The following is a 25,476-nucleotide window of genomic DNA, read 5'->3' on the forward strand; positions in this document are numbered from 1 at the left end:
GATGCTTGCCAACTTGGAGGATCTCACAATAGATGTTTGCTGATGGACCGTGAACATGCGGAGCAGATGGCACACGGCAGTGCTACACCACACACAGGTGGCACTTGGTCACTGACGAGGTGAGGGTGGGCATAAAACCTGTGTTCTCAGCAGCACGTCCAGGCAGCTGGCCTCACTGGCTCTGATCCCCCACATTCCAGTAGAACTCGGGGACTGTGGAGAGGGCTGTTTCCTCCTGATGACATGGCTACTGCACCTCTTGTCTGAAGGCAAATGACAGATTGGACCCAAGCCCTTTTCAAAATCCCTTTGGGATAGTTAGAAGGTCCACAATGTTAATTCATGATTCCAGAACCCCTAAAGTATTTTGGCCATGATACCTGAACTGGCCTGAACTCAATGCAGGCAGAACCCAACTGGGATACCAGTGCCTTTAGCCTTCAGTCGTCTTTCCTCGTGGAGCCCTGCTGATGGTCCACTGCAGGGTATTTGTATGCTGGACAACAGACTAGGACCAGACCTTACTGGCATCCAACATGGCACAGATCTCAGATCAGAGAGAGCTGCGCAGGAACCACACCATGGTGCGTGCTGAGCACCTGCTGGCACAGCCACCCTCGTGACACTGCCCACAGCAGTCGGAAGCAGTAACCGTCTGTGAGTTACAGTGGAGGATGCTGGAGTCAAGAGTTTGGCTATGGAATTAATTAAGCAAATCACAGATAAACCCATTCGCTACTTAAAAACTAAGCATTTACAGATTCCATCAACGGATGAATGGATAAAATGTGGTCCATCTGTACAACGGAATATGATTTGGCCTTGAACAGAAAGGATCTGATGCCTGCTATGGCCTGATACGGGCGAACCTGGAGGACACTATGCTCTGCAATAAGCCAGTTGCAGAGAGATGGACACCGTGAAGTTCTACTCACATGAGGCACTAGAGGAGTCCAACTCACAGAAGGTGGAGCGGGGGCTGCCAGGACTCGGGATGGGGGAATGGGGAGCTAGTGTTTAATGGGCAAGCAATTCTGTTTGGGAAGATGAAAAAGTTCTAGAAACGGTGGAGATGGTGGCACAACACTGTGGATGTGGTCACTGAGTTGTGGACGTGGTCACTGAGTTGTACACTTAAAAATGGTTAAAGTGGCCGGGCGCAGTGGCTCATGCCTGTAATCCCAGCACTTTGGGAGGCCGAGGTGGATGGATCACGAGGTCAAGAGATCGAGACCATCCTGGTCAACATGGTGAAACCCAGTCTCTACTAAAAATACAAAAAATTAGCTGGGCATGGTGGTGCGTGCCTGTAATCCTAGCTACTCAGGAGGCTGAGGCAGGAGAATTGCCTGAACCCAGGAGGTGGAGGTTGCGGTGAGCCAAGATCGCACCATCGCACTCCAGCTTGGGTAACAAGAGCGAAACTCTGTCTCAAAAAAAAAAAAAAAAAAAAAAAACGGTTAAAGTGGAAAATTTTGTTATGTGTATTTTACCACAATTAAAAGAAAATATTACAGAGAAGAAGAAAGCCCCCCTCCCCTGATACCGCTCACCCCAGTCCCTGTGCCTGGCACTCACTTTCCCATCCTCCACAGCTAAGCCCTCTCCAGCTGGGCACGTGTCCTTCTAAATTGTATTCAGGGCATCGACTCGCACCTGCATCTCCAGGTGCCTCCTCCACTATGACACACTGCCCCCACTTCTCAGTGAAAAATGCCAGTCTTGCTCTAAAAATGCCCTTCCTTCCAGACTGGCACACGTTTGCCCACCTGGTGCCCAGAGACAGTTCCCCCAGGTGTGCGCAGTGGCTCATCTCCTGAGGTCTTAAATACAAGCACATTAATTTCTACTTGTGAGGAGAGGGCACTAACTCAAGGTCAATGGAACCTCACAACAACGTGAATCATGCCATTTTCCAGCATGTACTTGGGACATAAAACCTAACATAAAAGCACAGCTTGGGCTGGGTGCAGTGGCTCACGGCTGTAATCCCAGCACTTTGGGAGGCCACGGCCAGCGAATCACGAGGTCAGGAGTTCGACATCAGCCTGACCAACGTGGCAAAACACTGTCTCTACTGAAAATACAAAAATTAGCCAGGCATGGTGGTGTGGGCCTGTAATCTCAGCTACTCAGGAGGCTGAGACAGGGGAATTGCTTGAACATGAGAGGCGAAGGTTACAGTGAGCCAAGATTGTGCTACTGCCCTCCAGCCTGGGCCACAGAGCAAGACTCTGTCTCAAAACAAAAAACAAACAAACAAAACCACAACATGGATTGGTGGGTCCCTTACCCCATGGCTTCAATTAATCTAAAAAGAGCCAACGATCAGGCACTTTGGGAGGCTGTGGCGGGGCAGGAGTTCGAGACCAGCCTATCTAACATGGTTAAAACCCTGTCTTTACTAAAAACACAAAAATTAGCCAGACGCGGTGGCAGCCACCTATAATCCCTGCAACTCAGGAGGCTGAGGCAGGAGAATTGCTTGAACCCAGGAGGCAGAGGTTGCAGTGGACCAAGGTCATGCCACTGGACTCCAGTCTGGGCCACACAGTGAGACCCTGTCTCAAAATGAAAATAAAAAGAAAAATGAAAAGAGCTAAGAATCAGAAATTAAGCAAAAAGGGTCTTTGACTGAATGCAGAAGTTACTCAGTCCACTCACTGGAAACACAGACTTGCATTACAGAGGAGTGCCCAGGGTCTTCACTCAGACAACAGAATCCTTGGTGAGAAAGCCCCAGGCCATAAGCACTGGGAAGAGGCCTCCAAGCAGAGTGGCACCGGTCCATCATAAGGACTGTGGGCTGACAAGCAGGTGGCAGGAGGCAGCAGGCCAACTGCGCACAGGCGTCCAGCCTCCTCGTGGGTACAGGAGCTTCATACACAGATGCTTCTGAAGGGGCACACCACTGTCACACAGAAGTACCTGCTGCCACAGGGATGGCTCTCCAATTGCTCACGAGGTACAGGCAATGTTACAAAATGGAGCTATAGTCAGAAGGAGGTCTCTGGGTCACACTTAACCCAGCCCCTCACTGCCTGGCAGATGACTGGGACCTGGGGCTGAAGGCCCCTAGACCAGTAGAGTTTTCTCTACATTACACCATGCATGCAGTATTGCTTATACAGCAGGAAAAATGTATTCTACAAAGAGTCTCACCCAAATTAGCTAAGCGAAAGCGCTGGTTCTTAGAGACTTATATGGAACATGTGTCTATGTAGAGCTTTTCCCCAGTGGCATCATGTACACGATGTTACGGTATCAAGCTAGGGAAATTTCTCTGTGTTTTCTTAATAGCACCACATCGTTGCTTCTCGAAGCTGAGTGTGAGCGCGCAGTTGAAGGCGGAGTGCCCGGTCTCCTGGGGCACCCAGCACAGCGCAGGGTAATTTATGATTTGACAGCAGTGTGTTGCTTGTGGTCCGCATTCCCGCCTCTGCCCTCTTTCTTGGAGTGGAGAGTTGGCTATGTTTCAAACCCGTCTGATTTACGTTTCACGGATCTGTTCTACATCCCTGTAACCTGAATCATCGCTCAGGAGAATCTGTAATTAAAACTCAATACTGTGAAACACTATGAGGTTGATCATTTTTCCTTGACGTCTAAAAATAAAACAAATTATTCCTCTATCCAGTTGGAGTCTCTGACATAGACAAGTATACTATGTCGGCTGCCTTCTTGCCAATTCACTTAACACCAGCTCTGATGAAATGCCAGCTTGGCAATTCTCTGTATAAGATTGCACGTCTCCCCTTGTTGACATACTGTACTAGCACATTTACTCATAAAGAAAATACAGGAAGGAAATAAGATGAACTGCCCATGCTTATTAATTTTACCCTCAAGTCATTCCTTTATTTGTTTTTCAAAATATTTAGTTTCAGGGCGATACTTGTGCAGACAGGTGTGTCTTCCTGTCTGTGGTTCCATGTGATGCCATTCAAGGGACAAACATGTACCAGGCACCATCCACCTGCAGTGGATAAGCTGGCCCTGGAGATAAAACACACAGGGTCTGGGCTCCAAGGAGCACACTGTCTAGTTGGGGCAAAAACATGTAAATTAATAAATGCCTAATAAAGGAGGAGCTTCTATCAAATAGGCCTTCCCATCACAGAGCTGGGGACACCAAGCAGGGACCAGGGGAGGGAGGAGAATCTCAAAAGGCATCATGGAGATGAGATTTCCCTGAATGTGATGTGAGAAGGGCTGTCGGCTGCAGTGAGGGTGCTTCGGATCTCAGCGGGTGATTCTAGCTGCTGATGCTTTGGGGTGTTATGAGATTCTGAAGAGATTCTAAAAAAATAATAAATTAAAGGCTAAAGTTGAATTAAGTATCAGTTTGGGGAGTATCTTTAGTTTCTGGTTCAAAACTTTTGCAAAAAATATAAGCTTGGATTCTGTACCTAATTTTCCACTTAGATTTTTTAAACGTGAGTTCTGTTTGGTATAAAACAATAAGGTGGCTTTCATTAAATGTCAGAATTTAGAGAGAAGGGATGAGTATCATGAAATCGAATAAAGAGAGGCTCTGAGGATGGTTAGACCCGAAGGTTTTCCTAAGGAAAATGAATTCCTTGAAAATCTCTCGGGAGAAAAAGTGTTTTTATAATTTAAATGACTATTCTGCTAATTTATCTGTTACAAAAGCTCAGAATCCTGTGTCCCCTTTGTCTTTCAAAGTGATATACCCTGAGGCTCCAAAGTTCTGTTCTACAAAAATCCTGGTGGGAATCTCCGGGGAGCCCTGGGTTTGTGTGCCCATTTTGTAGCCTTGGGCAAGTCGCCTTATTCCTCAGGCCTCAGTTTCCCCACATCTGTAGACCAGGGGGGATGGAGGGCTAATGCTCGCTGTCGCCTCCTTCTGAAAGGTGAAGACGCCGCTCCTGGCAACACACTCAATAAACACACTTATGCTGCTTTACAGGCTTTTGCCAGACCAAACGAAGTCAGTGCCTAAAACGCCTTTGGAGTCAGACCTTTCATGATTAACCACCTCTGAATGTATAACAATCAGCATACATTTAAAACATGCCTCAATTCATAAGTGGGTGAATACTTAGAGTCCAGTTACAGATTTACCTACAAACTGAAACCTTCAATGTAGCCGAGTTAACTTTCTCCCTCCATCTGCACCTTTCACTTATTTATCCGTAGAAGCAATTATCAGGCTGCAGAAAATATAAGGCACACAGAACCTTCAACATATAATGTGGTAGGGGGATGAATTTGGCATTTTCGCAAATGGTTTTTTAAAAGTTTGATGTTGTAAAACAATGTGAGGAGGTAAGCGGGCAGACGAATAAGGGGGCTCTTGCTTCTGCTTCTACGCAGAATTTTATCGACAACTGTGTTAGCAGCCTCACCTGCCAATGAAACGACATCTTAGGCAATTCTGATGGCCGAGGGAGGCTGTCCCGATCGCACTCAGGACTGCCACTCTTTAGGTACTGGCCGTGTGCCCTGCCAGAGGCCCTAGGGCCAAGCAGACGGGTGGCTGGGTCCCCGCTGCCCTCACTCCAGCGTATCAACACCCTAGCAACTGGCCCTGGACACCTGTCACCAGAGGCCTACCCACTTGGCCTCTCTCAGTTGCCAAAAGCCCAGTCCCACCACCCCACAAAGCGCACACATGTGCACATCTGTACCTGGGCACACATGTACATACAGACGCATGCTGGCTGCACTCTGCCTGTTTCAAAGCTGCATGCATCTCAAGCTGGCCTGAAGCGATCCCAGCTTCCCGGCGGGAGCAGGGTGGTGAGATGGACTCTCGGGGCACATCTTAGTACGGGACAGGAAGGATGAAGGCTGGCACTGGGGACAGCAACACTGGCCTCCAGAGCAGAGGCTGGATGCTCCCTTCCCCTCCGCAGGAGTCTCTCCACTTCTACTCGCAGGCATTTGTGTTGACGCAGGAGTTCCTATGGTCTTACACAATCTCTGAGGAGTGTAGCCTGAGGGCTCCCTAAAATTCCATGCCATCAGCAAATCCCAAAATACAAACTTACAGAAAGCATTCCAATCTCACTTTTAATTGCTCCATTTTCATGATTGAATATAGGATACCATTTTATTTCCACATCTGCCTTTTGTCAGTATTACGTAATCTTTCTCCCATCTAGATAGTTCACAGGCAAACAAGATTTGACCCCAAAATTTTTTTGACGTTTCCTATCAATCTCTCAAATTGATTATCGGATAACTTGTAAAAATAATTATTGCCTATTGACTCAAGCTCTCAGAGACGGCATGGTTTTCACGACTCAGCTCTTCCATTTTCCTTTGAAGACAGCATTTTCCTGCATGGTTTAACGGTTGCCGTAACTGAATTCAGTCTCCCTCTTCTCATGCAGGAATCCCATAGCACTTACTCTTCCTGTAAAGAGTCTCTTTGTGTAATGCAGAATTTTGCCCCTTTTAAAAAATAAAACTGTTTTTGACAGAGGTGTGGTGTCTGTCAAGTGTGTTTGGGCAAGAAAAAAAGGCTGATACCTGCTGGATAATGTATGTATAAAAAGTCTTAAAGGGTCTTTTAAAAGTCATTTCCGGCCGGCAGCAATGGCTCACACCTGTAATCCCAGCACTTGGGGAGGCTGAGGAGGGTGGATGACGAGGTCAGGAGATCGAGACCATCCTGGCTAACATGGTGAAACCCCATCTCTACTAAAAACACAAAACATCAGCCCAGCATGGTGGCGGGCGCCTCTAGTCCTGGCTACTTGGGAGGCTGGGGCAGGAGATTCACTTGAACTCTGGAGGTGGAGGCTGCAGTGAGTGGAAATTGTGCCACTGCACACTCTAGCCTAGAGACAGAGAAATACTCTGTCTAAAAAAAAAAAAAAAAAAAAAAAAGTCATTTCAACAATGAAAAGAAGCAAAATTAATTGATCAACTTAACACATTTTTATTGAGCCCCTATTAGGGCAGGTGCTCAATAAAATAGCCATGGGGACTTGGCCAAAATATCTTTAATGATATTTAAAAGAGCCACAAAATTAGGGTTATTGACATATTGGAATTGAATTTTTTTTAAGTGAGGCATTCATCTAACCTGAGGCCATTTAAATGTTTTATAATAGCTTTCGTTTTGAAATTAAAAAATATTGAAACTCCTTTTAGCATGTCCATTTTTTTCTAAGAGTTTCTACAGAGCCAGCCTTGGGAGTGCCTTCCTCCCGGCCAGTGTCCTTTACGGCAGTACACTCTCACGTCCTCCACGCTAAAGTTTAGCTCTTCATTTGTCGGCTCTGTTCCTTACTCTCCAATGTTACACAGTGCTGCGTGATCCTTCTCTAATTTCCTCACTATTTCCCATACGACTTATTTTCTTCTTCCTACTGCTTTTCCCAGGTGCTTTTGACAATCGTGCTGATTGCCAGCAGTTCTTTCCTCTTGTCACAGTGAAATTCCACCGGAACGGAGCGCAGTTAATAACTCACCAGCCTCACACACTCAGCCCTTTGCATTTCTTTCTCCAGGCGTTTCATGCAACACACACACATTAGGTAGGTTCCAGGTGACAATCTTTTTCTAATAGCTATGTACCTGATTAAAAGTCCTGGGGGAAAGTATAAAAAAACTGTATCCCCATGCTTCCTGCAGGCTTGGAGGGATGGGTTTCGGTGTGGGAAGCACTTTGCCAGCACGATGCCCCCTCTGTGCCTGTGGGGAAGTTGGGGGAGCAGGCTGGGCGAGCCTTCCCTTCTCTGAACCTGGAACACTGCTGTGACTGAAGACTCCACAACGTGCCTGTGTGTGTGCGTGTCCCCACAGCGCAGAGGAAATGTGTAGAGCCAGGACCCAGCTTATTTTACTTTCTTTCATCACTTCCAGGAATACATAGGACTTCTGCTGTCTGAGATGGTCAGGGCATCCGTTCCCATCGTGGAATTCGACAGGACCATCAGATCTCACAGACCCTTCGAGGATGACATTGGTTTCATTTCACTACAGAATCTCCAACCCTCTTTCATGTGTGAAAAGTGTGTGTTCTACGCAGCTGACTCATAGGATCTTCTTTTGCAACTTACCATCCTTTTTCAAAATATGTTAGGTCCTATGTGTGCCTCCCAAACAGCATGGCTCAGCAGCATCTCCGGAGCCCTTCTTAAAACACAGGCTGCCAGGCCCACCGCAGAGGTTTGATTCAGCAGGCCTGGGGCTGGGGCTGGGCGTGAGATCTGGGTTTCTAACAAATTCCCAAGTGATGCTGAAGTCGCTGGCTTAGGGATTGCACTTTGAGAACCACTGACGCTTGAAAACCAGTTTTTAATGCTCTTCCCACACTTGCAAGTGATTTGGTGAAGCGTTCTTCATTTCTCGGTTTCCCCACTTACAAACAGGAACAAATCCCCCAATTCCCGTTCCTTGGATCCAGCAAGGGCTAAGGAATTCGATAGTACGATGGTTAATACATCTTCACGCAGAAGCAGCATGTAGCTGATTTGAGGAAAAGCGTATCTCTTAAAAAGTTAAGACACTCAATTAGCCGATGTCACAGTGCCTGTGCCTGCCACGAGGGAGGCACAAGACGTCCAAGTGCAATGTCTTCTTTCCTTGCCCCACTGTTCCACGAGGGCAGGGCTGTCTGCCTTGCTTACGATGACACCTCCACCCCTAGAAAATGCTGCTTTAAGCACTCACATGTTGGGCCGAGAGCCCTCACTGGGGAGCTTGTTGAATTAGCATAAAAGTCCTGTACCTACTCTTAGAGCAGATGAACACATTGTTTTTTTAAGATACAGGGTCTTGCTCTGTCACCTGGGCTGCAGTGAAGTGGTACAATCATAGTTTGCTGCAGCCTTGAACTCCTGGGCTCACGTGATCCTCTCACCTCAGCCTCCTGAGTACCTGGGACATAGGCATGGATTCTCATATCTGGCCAATGTTTTAATTTTTTTGTAGAGATGGGGTCTCACTATGTTGCCCAGGCTGGTCTCGAATTGCTCTGCTCAAGGGATCTTCTTGCCTCAGCCTCCCAAAGTGTTGCATACAGGCATGAGCCGCCAGGCCCAGCTGCAAATTTTTTCGTTCTAAATGATACTGTGTACTCAGTACCCTTAATTCACCTGGTGAGGAAAGGTGAGGTAGGCATCAATGTTTTGGGAGTGGCACTCACATCTCCATTATCTCTAGGAGTCTTTACTTCCTGTGACTTCCTCTAAACTACTTTAGATAAACACCATGTGGTGGGCAGCCTCTCCAGCAGCCTTCTCTCTCCTTTGTCATTCCTCAATAGTGAATTCCTGTGCAGGAAAACTGATGTCACCCTGTCCCACATATTACCTTCCTGATCTTCCACGCTGTGGTTTTCTGGCATGTTCTAACATATCACAGACCTGGATCTCCCTGTCCAGCCTCCGGGTGCAACACGCTGTTGCCGCTGCCACCTCTTCCTGCCAGTGTTTCCACTTTTGGGTCACTTCATTCCAGAATTCTGGAACCCTGTGGCTACTGCATAATAATTAAGCCTCTGTATTTTCTGTTTGTCCTAATGTTTTGACCGGGACCTGGCTGTGTCTTGCAGAAGGACTCCCAGCTGAGGGGGGAGCTCTGTCATTAAGCCATACACCAGGCGAAGGCTGTAAACACTCAGAAGGGGCACGTTTCCCCAGTGTGTACAGTTTCAGAGCGGCAGCCCTTGCACCCAGCTCCCTCTTCCATCCAGGCACCCCCGGCCACCTATCTTCCCGGTGCATCTAAGCGGAAATCCTCCCAGATGCTTCTAGATGTTCCCTTCTTCTTGTGGTTTGGATCTTGCATCTCCTCCCAACCCTTCACATGTTGGCTCTGAGCCTGGAAGGATTTCACGTTTATTCTGGAAGAAGGATCAGTTGGTATGACTTCCTTCTAGATGAGTGCTGAAGCCCTGCCACTCTTTACTGAGTGATAAGACATGCCTGAAGAAAATGACAAAAGGTGCCTTTTTCTTCAGGCATCTGCATCCATCAGTGGAATTACCGCTTTGACGGGGTTTACTTTCACTTGAAAAATATTCACAAGTACTCTCTCCTCTGCTCTCTTCCTTCACAACTAAGTGCTCAAGTTTGACTTTGCAAAGCACAGAAGAGTACCAACGCCCAAGCACGTGCCCTCCCCTTCTCTGACCACCGGCTTCTGCAGCTCTTCCTTTGCCTAAAGCCCAGCCGGTCCTAAGGCTCAACATATTATAAGCATCCCCCAGCAGCTCATGCAATGATACCGCTCACCTATCTTGGCTCCACTGCTGTGGCATAAATCATTCACGCGTCCCATCTTCCCCGCGTCACTGGAGAGCTCCTGCGCTCACTGCACCCCTACCACGTCTCCGTCCAGTCTCTGGGTGCACCATGCTGCTGCCTGACCAGTGTCTCCACTCTTGGGGTCACTTCAGTCCAGAATTCTAGAACCCTGCGGTTGCTGCATATTAATCAAGCCTTTGTATTTTCTGTATTTCCTAATGTTTTGACATCTGGGGCCTTGCTGATTCTAGAGAGGCTGTTCCTCCAAGGGTTGGCTAATTCCTAGACAGAGCAAAAGATTCACCTGCAAGTACGCTTTTCACACGCAAACCAACCCATCCAGAGCCAACACCCCAACCACTTTCTGCATTGGGCTCTCACATGTGGGCCACTATCCACCTGCCCCAGTCACCCCGGGGCCAGGTTCCAGACCCGAGGGACAGCCCTATGCCCGTGAGCTGCAGAAATGATCAAACGACCAAAACTAAAGCTGTGCAGCCTGCCTCACCTGCTCCTCCTGCAGAAACCACAGTAAAGGCTCCTGCCCATGTTTCCCCCTCACCATCTGCCTCCTGGCCTACTCTGGTGCTTCCCAGGAGGCCCGGTATAGCCCCAAGTGCCCCCTTTACCTGGGAACTAAGAGTAATAAATGATCTTTCAATGGCAATTGTCTCCTGGCCTGCTGACCTCACTCTACCTGGATCATAATAAAACCACATCTTAACACAGGCTGCAGCTTCAGTCAAGCCTCTTGGTCCCCTCACGCTGTCACTCTCCACAGTAGGATGGCAGGAGAGGACTTCAGGCTCCAGCCCTTCTGAGCTTCCATGTTTCTTAAAGCTCTGGCCTCCCCATCTCAGGAAACGGACCCACCTGCCATCACTGCCTCCTCTCTCACCTTTGATAGTCACCTCAGATCCATCAGCAAGTCTCACCAGGGCCACTCCCAAAACATCTCTCGAATCAGCCCTCTGCAGGTGACACCTGGCCTTCTCTAGTGCAGGCACCAGGACGTCACACAGCCCAGCGTGTGCACTGCCTCTGCCCTGGCCCTCAGCTGGCTCCACGCCTTCTCCACAAAGCAGACAGATGGGTCCTCACAGAGCCCAATCCAGGGCATATGACCCCTGCTTAAGACCCTCCAGTGCATCTTACGTCTTTGTAGAACAAGCCTGTGCACCTCAGGCCCCACAGGATCTGACTCCACCTGCCTTTCTGAGTCACCTTCCAACCCCCTCTTGTCCACCATGCTCCAGCCACGCCACCATCCTCTCTTTGTTCCAGGATAAGCCAAGCAGAAGCCAGCTTTTGCCTTGGCTGTTCCCATTAGCCTAGGACTCTTTTCCACCCAGAAGTTTGTGTGACTTCCTCTTGCCAAACATTTAGGCCCCAGCATGAACATCAGCCCCTCAGAGGGGTCTCTCCTGACCACCCTACTTGGTATGTAATGCTATTTAAGAGCATGTTCGGCAGGGTGTGGTGGCTCACGCCTACAATCCTGGCACTTTGGGAGGCCGAGGTGGGCGGATCACGAGGTCAGGAGATTGACCACCCTGGCTAATGCAGTGAAACCTCATCTCTACTAAAAATACAAAAAGTAGCTGGGTGTGGTGACGTGTGCCTATAGTCCCAGCTACTCGGGAGGCTGAGGCAGGAGAATCGCTTGTACCTGGGAGGCGGAGGTTGCACTGAGCCGAGATCGCTGTGGCCATTGTTACCAGCCTACATGACAAGAGTGGAATGCCATCTCAAAAAACACAAGGCATGTTCCCCACATTTGTCAGTATGTGGTCTTCGGGCTCCCGCCCACCTCCGCCCCATAATGTGCTGTTCAGGCGATTGGGGGCTCACTCTGGAGATGTATCTAGAATGCCTGGCATCAGGGACAGCGTGAGGTGGTGTGGCTGCTTAACAAATATCAACCCCCTTCACTGCCCTTTCAGATTCCTGTATTTTCCGCAGTTCCTGAGAGGCACACTCCCCACTTGATAGGATTTGGCCCTCATGGTGGTTTCCCTGTGGATCTGTGAACTTTGCCTGTGAGCTCATCTTTAAAGAGATTTTTCTTTTGCGGGAGTTCTGAATGCCTCTGTGGGAGGCTCTGTTTTGGACCCTGAGGGGTCCAATGAGCTTCACGGGATCTTTCATTCATATTTAGCCTCAGGGAGCACCTGGAATTTGGAACACACAGCCCTGTGTGGTGCAGTCTTCAAGGCTCCAGTTTCTTTGGGTGAATCTTTTTCTGCCCAGGGTCCAAGGCAGTCTGCCAGCTCTGAGCTGAGTCCCTGTGGCAGGCAAAGATCTCCCAGTCCTGTGGCCACTGACAGTTTTGCCTCCTGGCTTGACTGAAGGAGCTCAGTTCTAACTGCATCAGAGGCCTGGGAGCTCAGCGCTAGCCCCCACAGGTGTTCAAACCCAGCTCCTCACGCTCCTCTCTGGTGCAGATGTCCTGGGAGCTGCCTTGGTGTCTGTTCCCACTGGGATTCCCTCCTCGGTTTGACCCCTGGGAACTTCCCTTTCTTCTTCTTCTTCTTCTTCTTCTTCTTTTTTTTTTTTTTTTTTTTTTTTTAAATAATATGGAGTTTTGTTATTGTTGCCCAGGCTGGAGTACAATGGTGTGATCTCAGCACACCGCAACCTCCGCCTCCTGGATTCAAGCAATTCTCCTACCTCAGCTTCTCGAGTAGCTAGGATTGCAGGCATGCGCCACCACACCCAGCTAGTTTTGTATTTTTAGTAGAGATGGGGTTTCTCCATGTTGGTCAGGCTGGTCTCGAACTCCTGACCTCAGGTGATCCACCATGTCGGCCTCTCGAAGTGCTGAGATTACAGGTGTGAGCCACTGTGCCTGGCCTGGAACTTCCCTTTCTTGCACCGGAGCTCAGCGTCACACTTGTAAAAAGCGCTGTATTGCATCCAGCATTTGCAGGTGTGTGTGGAGGGGTCATGTCTGTTCAGTCTGCCATCTCAACCAGAAGATCCCTTCTGGCCAGTCCCCACACTTTTGTCTTTACTCTCCCTCCCCCAAGAAGCCATCCCTTGGGGACTGTGCCTTGTGCAGCTCGGTTTCTAGTCCTTGTTAATGTACGTGCTCCCCCGTCTGCTCTTCAGAGACACAGCCCTCTAAAACACTAAGTACGCTGCTGGGCACCCTGGGCCATGCAATAAATACTTGCTCATTAAAGGACAGCAAGCAACTTTCAATATTTTGCCACCAACAGCTGGTCATGCTGGCTGGTGCTACAGCTCACCCCGCCTCTCCCCAGCGGGCCACTTCATCGTGTCAAGTAACAGAACCCACTGCAGCAGATGGGGGGAAGACTACATAAAAAAAGTAGGCAATGACTGGCTTTCAAAGCCAATAATTCCAGCGGAGCCTTTTAAGGCTGGTAGGCAAAGGTGGTTTGCATTTCTCATCACCAGTGTTTTTAACCTGGCCCCATTACACCTAGACTCCTATATATATTAAGAGGATGCAATAACAGTAACAGTAGTGACTAATATTTAATATTTATGAGTATTTATAGAGTAGACGTGTACTAAGCACCTTAATAGTAATATAAACATGAAAATAATTGTGATAACGGCAGTTAACATACACATGACACTAAGTGACAGGCACCATTCTAAATGTCTCATACATTAATTTACTTCCTCCCAACCCCATTATTGACCATGATGACTCAGCTGGTGAACCTGAGGCACAGAGAGATTAAGCGACTTGCTCAGGGTCACACAGCTATTAAATGGCAGAGCTCCAGGCTCCACGTCCGAGCCTCCCTTCAGACTGCACCACCATGCGTGTGCTTTCCATGCATTATTTCAGACTTCAAAACAACCCCATGAAGTAAGAGCTATTATGATCCGCTTTTTCAGAGATGACAAAATGGGGGCTCAGAGAGGTGTGTGGCAGGCTGAACGCAGCACAGCCAGTCGCTGGGCCGGCTCTCCCCAGACTGCAAAGCTGGAGCTGTAGGCGGGGGGCAGAGCACCTGGGAACCACTGTCCTCATGTGCACACGGACACATACACGCACACACATGTACATACACACACACACACGCACACATATTTACTTCTGCAAGTCCTTTAGATGCCTTTTCAAAAGCTATACAATTTGTTTTGTTTTTGAGACAGTTTCGCTCTTGTTGCTCAGGCTGGAGTGCAATGGCACAATCTTTGCTCACTGCCACCTTTGCCTAGTGGGTTCAAGCAATTCTCCTGCCTCAGCCTCCCAGGTAGCTGGGACTACAGGTGTGTGCCACCATGCCCGGCTAATTTTTGTGTTTTCGGTAGAGACAGGATTTCACCATGTTGGTCAGGCTTGTCTCAAACTTCTGACCTCGGCCTCCCAAAGTGCTGGGATTACAGGCATGAGCAACTGTGCCTACCTAGCCTATGATTTGTTTTTAAAACTGTGTATTTCAAAGAATTTTGCTGAGGTTTTAGAATATATTTAAATAAATGAATGCCTTACCTTGCCTATCAGTAGACCTCAATATGTTTCTAACGTTAAAAAAACAAAAACAAAAACCCAGCCCTTCTCATACAGGTCAGCCCCGTACAACTGGAACTGCTTCAGAAAAGCCTTCTCCGCCACGTCTCCCCATCAGGTGTCCTCCTGCCTGGGACAGGTGGGAGCAGAGCCTGGGAGAGGGAAACAATCCTGTCTGCCCTCCTAGGAGTATGAGTCACCAACAGGGTGTGCCCTGTTCTCCCAGCCTAGGAGAGAGCCCTGGTACAGGCCAGCAGCAGAGGAGGTGGCATAGAGGATCTGCTGGGGTGGGGATGAGGGACGGAAGCTGAGGGAAGACAGGGGCCTGCTAGGGAGAGGGGGTGAGCTGCAGCACCAGCCACCCTGACCAGCTGTTGGTGGCAAAATATTGAAAGTTGCTTGCTTTCTTCTAATGAGCAAGTATTTATTGCACGTACCAGGATGCCCAGCAGCGTACTTAGTGCTTTCGAGTGCTGTATCTCTAAAGAACAAAGAAGGACTAGGGGGCCAGGTAGGGAAAGACAGAAGCCAGATGTGACAGCAGCCAGCCCACCCAGGTCCAGGCTCTGACACGAGCTGGCAGGGGTCGGGGGACCACAGTTCTATCCTCTGTACTATGGGCTGCTGACATATGGGGTGGAACCATTTACTATCACAAAGTGCTTGCCATCTGTGCCTGGTACATGAGGAAGCACAGAAAAGCATTTGTTAGATAAATCAGCACCCCGAACTCCAAAACAGCTAAGCCCGGCAAAGGCCGCCACAAGGGAGGGGGTAGAAAGGCTTTCTTAGGAGATAAAAGGAAGATAGCTGCCCATTCCATCCTTATCCAGGGAAACTACTGCTCATTCTCTGCCCCTTAAGGCCCTGCTGGGGCACGAAGGCGGTCCTGGAACACACCTGTGCCACGGGAGGGGTCTGGACGTCTGACTTCGGACAAGAGCTGGAGGGGGCCCCAGCAGAGGAGCCCAGTTCTGGCAGCTGTGGCTGCTAGGTGGACTCTCTGGCAGGTGACCTCTTCCCAGCTGCTATTGCTGGCCCCATGCTGCCACCGAGGTCCTAACGATACAGGGAGCAAGACCCAGGCTCTTGAGGAAATGCACCTGCACCCTTGTGGAACATCTATTACCAGAGAGGGGATGGGGGGCAGAACCACTAAACCAAAAGGTAGGTGCTTTCTTCCCTCTCAGGCACCTGAGCGAAGGAGGCTCGGCTCCAGAGAAGCCTTAAAGCAAGGACATGGCTGACTACATGGCCAGAAAGTTGGTTTTCATTGTTGACTAAATAGTTAACAATAGTTGACTACATAGTTAAGCAATACAGTGTCACATGCATAATCTACTTGTAGGTGAGGCGAGAGTACCAGCATGGAGGGGGATGGGAAGGAAGGGATAGGAAGAAAAACAGCATTTATAAAAAGGTAAAACAATAATTTTTTGGGTAAATATCTCTCTATCCATAGAGCAGTGGTTTTTAACCTTGACTCAACATTAATTCCCTAGTGAGTTTTTAAAAAAACCCAGTTGCCCTATGAAACCCCCTATACCAGTGTGTTTACTGTTTCCCCCCGCTCAAAACTAGCAAATCAAAACATTTAAGGTTACTCTTAGTTCAAAAACACATATTGGACTGATAATGAGCAGGGGTGGGCAAGCTATTTTTTGTAAAGGACTAGATAAGTCAATATTTTCAGCTTTATACCACAGCATCCTGTTGTGTCCACTCAACTATGTGTATAGCCAGAAAGCAGCCATAGTTAATACCTGTGTAAACGCATGAGCATGGCTGTGTTCCAATAAAGCTTTATTTGCAAAAACAGACAGTGGGCCCGATTTGGCCCACAGGCTGAAGGTTGTCTACCCATCACCTAGAAGAGATGGGGGGGCTTTTCTAAATCACTCCCTTAATAATCTCCAAATTCCCCCCTCCCAACACAAGACTCCCACCTCCTTGCAAATACATTCATAAAAATTCATGTCAGAATAACCCTGTGGGGTGGGCAGCAAGTAGGTGTGAAACCAGACTGACCAGGAGATTTGCAGATTTTTGGAGCTGGGTGAAGGGGATGGGGGGCTCATTCCACGCTTCTGTCTACTACTGTATATATCTGAACACTTCCAAGACAGAAAGTTTAAAAAATAAAATTGTTCACGCCTATAATCCCAGCACTTTGGGAGGCCGAGGTGGGAGGATCACGAGGTCAAGAGATTGAGACCATCCTAGTCAACAAGGTGAAACCCCGTCTCTACTAAAAATACAAAAATTAGCTGGGCATGGTGGTGCGCGCCTGTAGTCCAAGCTACTCGGGAGGCTGAGGCAGGAGAATTGCTTGAACCCAGGAGGCGGAGGTTGCGGTGAGCCGAGATCGTGCCATTGCACTTCAGTCTCGGTAACAATAGCGAAACTCTGTCTCATAAAAATAAAAATAAAAATAAAAATAAAATTGTTTTAAAAAGGGAGGAAAACCTTCTCAGACAGAACCACAAGCTGAAATGAGTGGGAAGTTTGGGGATTGTGTGTCCTGCCCAGGGCTGGGCCTTCAGGAAGCATGTGCAGACACACCAGCCTAGGGCACAGTGTGGAGGATACTCACGACCAGTACAGCAGCATGAGCAGGAAGGGACAGATGATGAGGGCCTGCAGCACCTGCCAGTCCCGGCACAGGGCGGCTAGCCCAGGCATGAGGAACTGCCCCGCCATGGCCACGAAGCTCGCCACCATCGTAATCATGAACCGTTTTCCAGGGGGGCACAGCTCTATTCCTAGAACACAGAACCAATGAGAGAGAGATGAGTACCCCACTCGACAGCCCGGGGAGGGAGTCCTGGGTGTACCCAGGCCAGTGCACTGCTCAACCCACCACCGACTGAAATCGTCTCCATCTGCTGCCCACCACAAATGCCCCTAGGTGGTGTGCCAATGTTTTACGAGGGCACTGAGGCTCCCAATTAGGAACGGAAGTGAGATGGTTATTCAAGGCCACAGAACTGGTCAATGACAAGGCGATGCTGTAATTCAGAGGTGGTCAGCTCAGAAACCAGGAAATGGTGCTGCTTATGACAGAGATCACCCATTGTTCCCGCTTCCTCTGCTCTCCAGACGTCACTGAGCTTGCTGTCCAGCACGTTCCCCCTCAGGCCCATCCTGTTGCCATTCCTTCCTGTCCATGATGCTGTATTAGGGGCTATCTTGACCTCTGAACACCAGGCATGTCCATCTACTCACTCCCACCCACGTGTACCACCCACCCCTTCTTCTGGTTCTTGCTCCAGTGTGCCTGGGGCACTCTGAGTTCCAGGCAACCTACTCACACTGTGAGACGGTGGGGAAGCTGAGCTGAATCCCAGCTTGTCTATTAAGACAAAAACAAACAATAAGGCTGACTCAGACCACATAGCAATGATCCTACCAGAAAGCCCTTTCTCCATGTGGGAGTTCTGTTGGCCATTGCAATGCGGGAGAGTTACGCGTCCTTTCTCTGTCACTATGAGACACCTCTCCCTGGGCAAGGGCCATGTCTAATTCATCCTTGTAGCTCCAAAACCAAAAACAGTGTCTATTTTCAACAAATGCCCACTGAGTAGAGAGGGACCACGGCCCCTCTTATTTGCAAGAATCTATTCTTTTACTTTGACCTTGAGTCAAAAAGATCAGAAAACTTTAATCTGTTGCATCCAAGTGGCAACCAATACAGACCTACTGCATGAATCACCTTAATGAAAGCCCTTTATAGTAGAAAAGCAGCTGGGTTATATATATATTTTCCCTATAGAGCATGTAAATTTCTTCTGCAATATGTAGTATTCTCTAAAGGTTTCTTGTTTGCTTGCTCTCTTAAACGTAAGGTAAGAGGAAGAAGGAAGAAGGAAGATGGGGGAGAAGAAGAGGATAGAGGAGGAGGAAGACAGATACTCGGGAGAGAACACTTTCTACACCTGTGTGTTAGAGGCTGTTCGGACGGTGGGCTTCATGGATCAGTTGTGACAGCTCATCTGCTGGCTGTCTGGAGACCACAGCAGAGGGAGGAGGTCAGAACGCAATAAGAAGGGAAACAGACTAGAGAGAGAACAGTTGAATTACACTTGGCTATAAGGATGTTATCAGCCCTAACAAGGAGAGGGCACTATGCCAGCCAATTCCTGCAGCAGCTCATCTGCTGGAAAAAAAATTATTATGCCATCAGAATTTCCATTCCTGCTCAGTCACAAGCAAACAGATCGTCATCATAGCTAACAGCAAACAAGAGAGAAACCAGATTTCACTGATTATTGCTTAGAAAGAGGTTTCTACCATTTAATTAGGAAAACACTATTAAATGGCTCACTCTTGCCAATTTGCTGCGATGCTGTTAATTTGGTACCATAGGTCAGGTTCATTTAAAAGATCACTTCCTAGCAGGGTCCAGATCTGGCATTTCTGCTCTTACAAATAATAAAGAAAACAAGGTCTTTAAGAAAAGACTAACAGTTGTAGGTCTCATTTTCACATATTAAGCACAAGCAGTAAATTGGCTGCTATGGAAACCAGAAATCTACATTAGTGTGGTTAAGTTCAGTGTTGGAAGCTCGGCATGGGCTAGTATCAGATAAGGAAATTCAGCACTTGGCCATCCAGGTAACCTTTAAACAAAGTCAAAGAGATAATGTGGAAATAGCACAATGGTGTTGTATCAGTGGTTTGCTGGTACAGCAGACATATGTTGCTTGCTGTTTTTCTCTTCAATACCTCTCTTTAATTTAGTGACATGATACAATGAAAATATCTGCAATTGGCTGGGTGCGGTGACTCACACCTATAATCCAGCACTTTGGGAGGTGAAGGTGGGTGGATCACGAGGTCAGGAGTTTGAGACCAGCCTGGACAACATGGTGAAACCCTGTCTCTACGAAAAAAAAAAAAAAAAAAAAAAAAAATTAGCTGGATGCGGTGGCACATGCCTGTAATCCCAGCTACTCGGGAGGCAGGAGAATCACTTGAACTTGGGAAGTGGAGGTTGCAGTGAGCTGAGATTGCACCACTGCACTCCAGCCTGGGTGACAGAGCGAGACTCTGTCTCAAAAAAAAAAAAAAAAAGAAAAGAAAAGAAAATATCTGCAACTACACTTCTTTTACCAGAGCCCGCTTTGGGATGTCTAACCCCACATCCTAATCTACACTGATGTGATGTCACACAAAGGATCATGAGGCTACTTCCCAGACCAGGTCCTAGGTTTGAAGGTGAGCTGGGAAAATGGTCCCTGGCTGGGCCAGTCTGATTTCAGTCTCCCCTTGCTACAGGTGAATTGCTGTGGCTGGCACGTCTCTTAGTGTGACTGTCAATACGACAATGATTAAACGGTCATAGTTTTTCTTCCAAAGGTTCTCTCAATCCTCTCCTGGATGTAAGTGGTCGGTGTGGTTCCTAACCCTTAAGAGTAGTACATGAACCTGCTGTGTCGGTATCACATGTGAGCTTGTTAGAAATGCAACATCTGAGGTCCCGCCCAGACCTATAGAATCAGCATCTGCATCTGAATGAGCTCCCCAAACAACTCCTTGAGAAGCACTGGCTCACTGTGTTTCCCCAAAATTGTAAGCATGTTTTACCTCGAAGACATATCTGTGGGAGCTGAAGAAGTGGAATAATTTTCTGACCTCTCCACTCCTTCTATTTCTGTTACTAATTCTAGCAGAGCCTCGACTTCATTTCATCAGCTAGAAAAACGCAGAGCACTCCAGCAGAGACTTGGTATTCTAGCATTCCTGCCGAGGCAATGGAAAAACATAGTGGGCTGATGGAAGGACACAGGTGTGGCCATCTGCAGGTAACTACCTTATTTGCCTTGACTCACCAGAAAATCTTTCCAAACTGCTTGAATCTCACTATATTCTGAAGGTGGCTATAAAGATGTTTTTGTAAAAGAAAGCAATGAGTAAGAAACTGCAGGCACTTGAGGATTGCCATTAATCACATGTTTCTCTGGAAGATGAGAAATCAGTTTTGTTTTGTTTTGTTTTTTTGAAGTGGGAGAGGAAAGAATATATGAGGACATTTAAGCCTTGAGTCCTGGCATCCCTAAGGAGGGACGGGGATGCAGGTGGATGGTTTCTGCTGGGATCTGCAAGTAGGAGCATTTGGTGCAGCAGCTCCCACCCCTTGGAGATGGTTCCAGCCACCTGGCCAGGCCCACTAGGGCTTGGGCTTGCAAGGCAGGGAATGATGTCCGCAGTCCAACTGCCCCTTCAGGGCCTGGCTAATGTGGAGAGCAGATCACTCACAGGCAGGCGTTCACAGTGCCCACGGAAGACCTTGGCTGGTAGCTGTGTCCTGGTACTTGCTAGAATCAATCTCTTTGCCAATGGAGCCAAACCCAGATCCTCTTAGTAGATTTTCATTTATGGGTGGCAAGACTCCCCCTGATTATCTAAACCATTTAAGGGCCACAATAAAATATCACCTCGGGTGACGCATCAAAGATTCAAACATTAAACTATTTCAGGTGGCCAGTGTGTTGCACTTCCACTGCTGTGGTTAAAAGCCTGGACTCCGTAGCCACAGTACCCAAGTTCACATCCTGCTCCTGGTACTCAGAAGCTGCGACCTTCGTTCAGTCATTTAGGAGTTCTGTGCCTCCATTTTGTTGTCTACAAAATGGGGTGCTGTGAGCACTAAACAGCGTATTTTGTTGGAACGTAAGTGCTATGTGTTAGCGTTTATGAGTAACAATCTCATGCATGATTCTTGTAGATTTTGGAATACTTGCATATGTATAATGAGGTATCTTGGGCAACGGACCCAGGTCTAAATACAAAACTCATTTATGTTTCATCTACATCTTCCACACATATCCTGAAGGCAATTTTATATAAGATTTTAAGTAATTTTGTGCATCAAACGATCTTTTGACTGTGACCCATCACATAAGGTCATGTGTAAAATTTTCTACTTGTGGTGTCATTTAGGTGCTCAAAAAGTTTCAGAGCATTTTGGATTTCAGATACTCTGATTAGGAATACCCAACGTGCATAACAGTATAATTATTGCCAAGTCTCTCTTTGGTTTCATTTGACATGGTGAGATCCCATCTCTAAAAACCAGCCAACCAACCAACCAACCAATCAAACAGACCACATTACTTTTCCCTAACACCTTAATGAGGAACACTCACAAGCTACTCTTGGCAGCTAGATATACTTTGTCAATAAGCAGAGAAATTACTGAGGGTTGTGAGAATGAAACAGTAGGTAGCTCAGACTGAACTGAGGCATCTGGTCAGTGAATCAGCAGGGACCATGACTCAGTCTGAGCACAGAGGCCGCCTGGAGGCTCTGATAGAAACGTGGCGTTGTTAGGAGGCCATAGCTCGGGGAGATTTGCTTTTCAGAAATTGTCAGATGCTTACCAATTTTCAGGAGGAAAAGAACATTGTGCCTCCCAGAGGAGTCACTTCATGTGACGGAGGAGGAGGGCCTGAGGGAGTGGGGTGTGGGGGTGTGATGTGTCACGTGGGGAGGCTGTTGTCACAGGATTGCTCAAGCGTGGACTCGGGTGCTGCTGGGAAGATGGCTGATAGTTGTGAGTGAAGTCCAGAATCAGCTGACTTGGAGGGAGGGGCTTCTAGATAATTTGGGTGGGTCTTGCCTCATCTGTTGAAAGACCTGAATATCCAGCCAAGGCTTCCTTGAGGAGGAAGAAGATTCCACCTGTGAACAGCAGTGCCCGCCCTCGTGCCCTGGAGCCCTGAGGCCTGGCCCTCCTGCTGGCCCCTCATGGATGTCAGCCTAGCCAACCCTCACGGTCGTGTGGGCACAATCTCCTGTTGTTTCCTTTTCTCTGGTTGAACTCTGAGACAGAGATCAGGGAATCCTGCACATCACACAGGGTCACATGGGGCCTTCCACAAAGCTCATCTCCAGAGCTGCACCCCTTCCCCTCCCTACTCTCTCATCCTGTCCCTGCTTCTCTTCCCCAGCCAGCCTGGACCAGGTCCCAGCCTCACGGGGCACTGCCAAGCTCAAGGGGCCGTCTGTCAAAACACTGCACCACACAGGGAAGGAGCCCCACAGAAAACGCAAAGCTCCGAGCTGTGGTACTTGACAGGGCTCAGCCCAGCTCCAGCTGCTAAGGCATCTACCCACCAGAAATACCAGGGGGAGATCAAAGTTTTATCATTCCCCTCCCACCTCTCTCACCCCCAAAAACCACACACCGATCTAACTCTTCATTGGATTCGGTAATTATAAATACAATCTCAAAAACCTTTTGAAGCCAATCTTTAAAAAAAAGTCCCCATTTTCCCATAACACACAAATGAATAAAACACAACGCTTATTTTTCCTTAAATACATTTCAGAAACTCTTGAATGCTTATGGCAGTAGGGAAAACAGACATTTTCTTGGGATTGCTAAGTGCTCCAGCTTCTCTGAAAGGAGTGTACAGGATTTTTCTGGACTGCAGTTGGCTAGTAACAAAGGAATATATTAAGTTGACTGACAATACTTAAGCCAGAGGACAGGAATTCACAGAATCGAGCCCACGGAACAAAGCGTGCCCTGCAGGGTACGGGAGGCGTCTCGGACTCGGGTCCAACGGTGGGGGTTAGATTCCTCCCGGGCCTCTGCTGGGAGGTGTGAAGTTACTCAGCCACTCTGAGCTGCTGTGTCCTTGTATCCATGGTAGATAATGCTCGTACCTACCACAGAGGGTGGTCATGAGAAAACAACACTCATGAAGCGCTCAGAGTGCATTGGCTCATTCTGACGCCACGGAAGGCTTCCTACATGTCACTGACCTCACAGACACGAGGCCGCCCTGCTAAGCGTTAGCGTAGCTGATGTTGCGATGAGGCTAATTCTAGTGAATCAAGCTCTTCCATCTGGGACCTAAAATATCCTGTGTTTTAAAAAAAGCTTGGTCAAAATGGACTCAGATAATACAGTGCACTAACTCCGTGTAACAGTATTCTTTTCTTTTTTTTTTTGAGACGGTGTCTTGCTCTGTCGCCCATGCTGGAGTGCAATGGTGTGATCTCGGCTCACTGCAAACTCTGGTCCCGGATTCAAGAGATTCTCCTGCCTCAGCCTCCTGAGTAGCTGGGACTACAGGCGCCTACCACCATGCCCGGCTAATTATTATTTTTAGTAGAGAAGGCTGGTCTCAAACTCCTGACCTTGTGATCTGCCCACCTTGGCCTCCCAAAGTGCTGGGATTACAGGTGTGAGCCATCATGCCTGGCCGACAGTGTCCTTTTCTTTCCAGGCCTCTACTGTCCAGGGAGAGCTGGCCAGGCTACTTAAAAAGATAAGCATCTTGTGGGGAAGGGTGTTTGTCCAGTCACAGACCTGTGAGGGACCCTCAGGCCTGACGCCCGTGTCTCCCTCTGAGGGACTTCATTTCAGCCAGAAAGGCATGCACAGATCCCCCACTACTCCTCACTGATTTATCACGGAATTCCGAGGAAAGCCGCACGGAGGTCTGAGTTGAGGAGCAGCAAGGCTCTCAGGAGAGAAGAGCTCCCAAGGACTGAGGACCCACTTCCATGGTGCCTTCTACCTCGAAATCCCTTGGTGAGAGAAGCCAGCCCTTGTGACATCCCAGCTGTGCTGCCCCAGGCACTCCGCAGGCCCAAGGCCACTCTGGGGACAGGGCGAGTCTACACAACTCACTAGCAGAGGGAGGTGAGATGGGCTCAGGAAAGGACAGCATCTGCCCACACTGCTCAGGCTTCCAAATTAAACGCAATTCCCAGAACAGGCCTGCGGAATGAGAAATCCATCCACACAGAGGCCACCGCTGAACGGCCGGGCCATCCTCTCCCAAGGGCAAGCCTTCGCCAAGGCTGACTGGGCCACTAGGACACAGGGGCTTGGGGATCCCACTGCCCTGCCCAGCCCTGGAATGCACAGGATTTACAAAGGCCGAGTTTCCAAACCTGCTCTCCTTACAAGTGGACCACGCCCCCTCCTCTCCTCTCCCAGCACTCCTCCATCATCCAATAGACCAGAAGCCCATTTCTGCCAGCGGAGGGAAAATGTGGAAAGGAAGGAGGCACAGCTTTCTGAACAGAGACTGGAGGGCTGGCCACACCGCCTGCCTTGCTGGGCTTCCTCCAACCTGGTTCCGGCTCGGCCCTAGGCTGCTGACGTCCACCTGGAGGCTGCCAGAGTCCTGTGAAGACAGCCCCATCATCCTGGACTCCTCCCTTCCCTGGCAAGGTGGAGAACTGCAGGGAGCTTCCTCCTGCTCGCTGGCCTCACCATCTCCGGGGCCACCAAGCAAACCTCTCTCCTCTCCCATGCACTCTCTCTCCTTCCTGTCACTCCCCAAGTGGGCCTGGAAGTTAACACACCACTCAATAATTACTGCCACAGGCAAGAATGCATGGCCCCAGAATCCTGGAAAATAGGCCTTGGGGCTTGTGATTGTGGAACTCCTTATTATAGCAGAAGGGCCTGAAATTGCCAGTCACGGAGACCCAAATATCATTGGAGGGTATGACTGTAAAAGGTTGCTATTACAGCTCTACGTCTTTCCTTCCACATGGAAGGCTTCCTTTTCCCTCTTAACTTAGGACCTGCCAACCCAAGGGAATGGTCAGAAGAATCTGAAAGAGTAGTTTTATCCATTTAGAGAAGGAGAAAATTTTTAAAAACAAAGAAATTTTAAGTATTTCTTATGAATCACATTCCAGTGCCTGCCAGACATGTAGACACGGGCATTAAATGCTCAAAGCCAGAGATACTGAATTTTTACCAATGGAATACCTATCATGTCT

General features: G+C 48.5%; 1 protein-coding gene across 4 annotated transcripts in view; it reads right to left on the minus strand.

Moving 5' to 3' along the window:
- Positions 1–25,476, minus strand: part of SLC22A23 (solute carrier family 22 member 23) — a 192,890-nt gene that overhangs the window by 39,792 nt on the left and 127,622 nt on the right. For all 4 annotated transcript variants that reach the window (XM_039462679.2, XM_010338125.3, XM_074398393.1 and 1 more), the window contains exon 4: positions 17,315–17,483. In XM_039462679.2, coding sequence (XP_039318613.1) covers positions 17,315–17,483 — 169 coding nt within the window. The remainder of the gene's footprint in view (positions 1–17,314; positions 17,484–25,476) is intronic.

The sequence above is a fragment of the Saimiri boliviensis genome, chromosome 4 (genome assembly GCF_048565385.1).
Source record: "Saimiri boliviensis isolate mSaiBol1 chromosome 4, mSaiBol1.pri, whole genome shotgun sequence".
NCBI lineage: Eukaryota > Metazoa > Chordata > Mammalia > Primates > Cebidae > Saimiri > Saimiri boliviensis.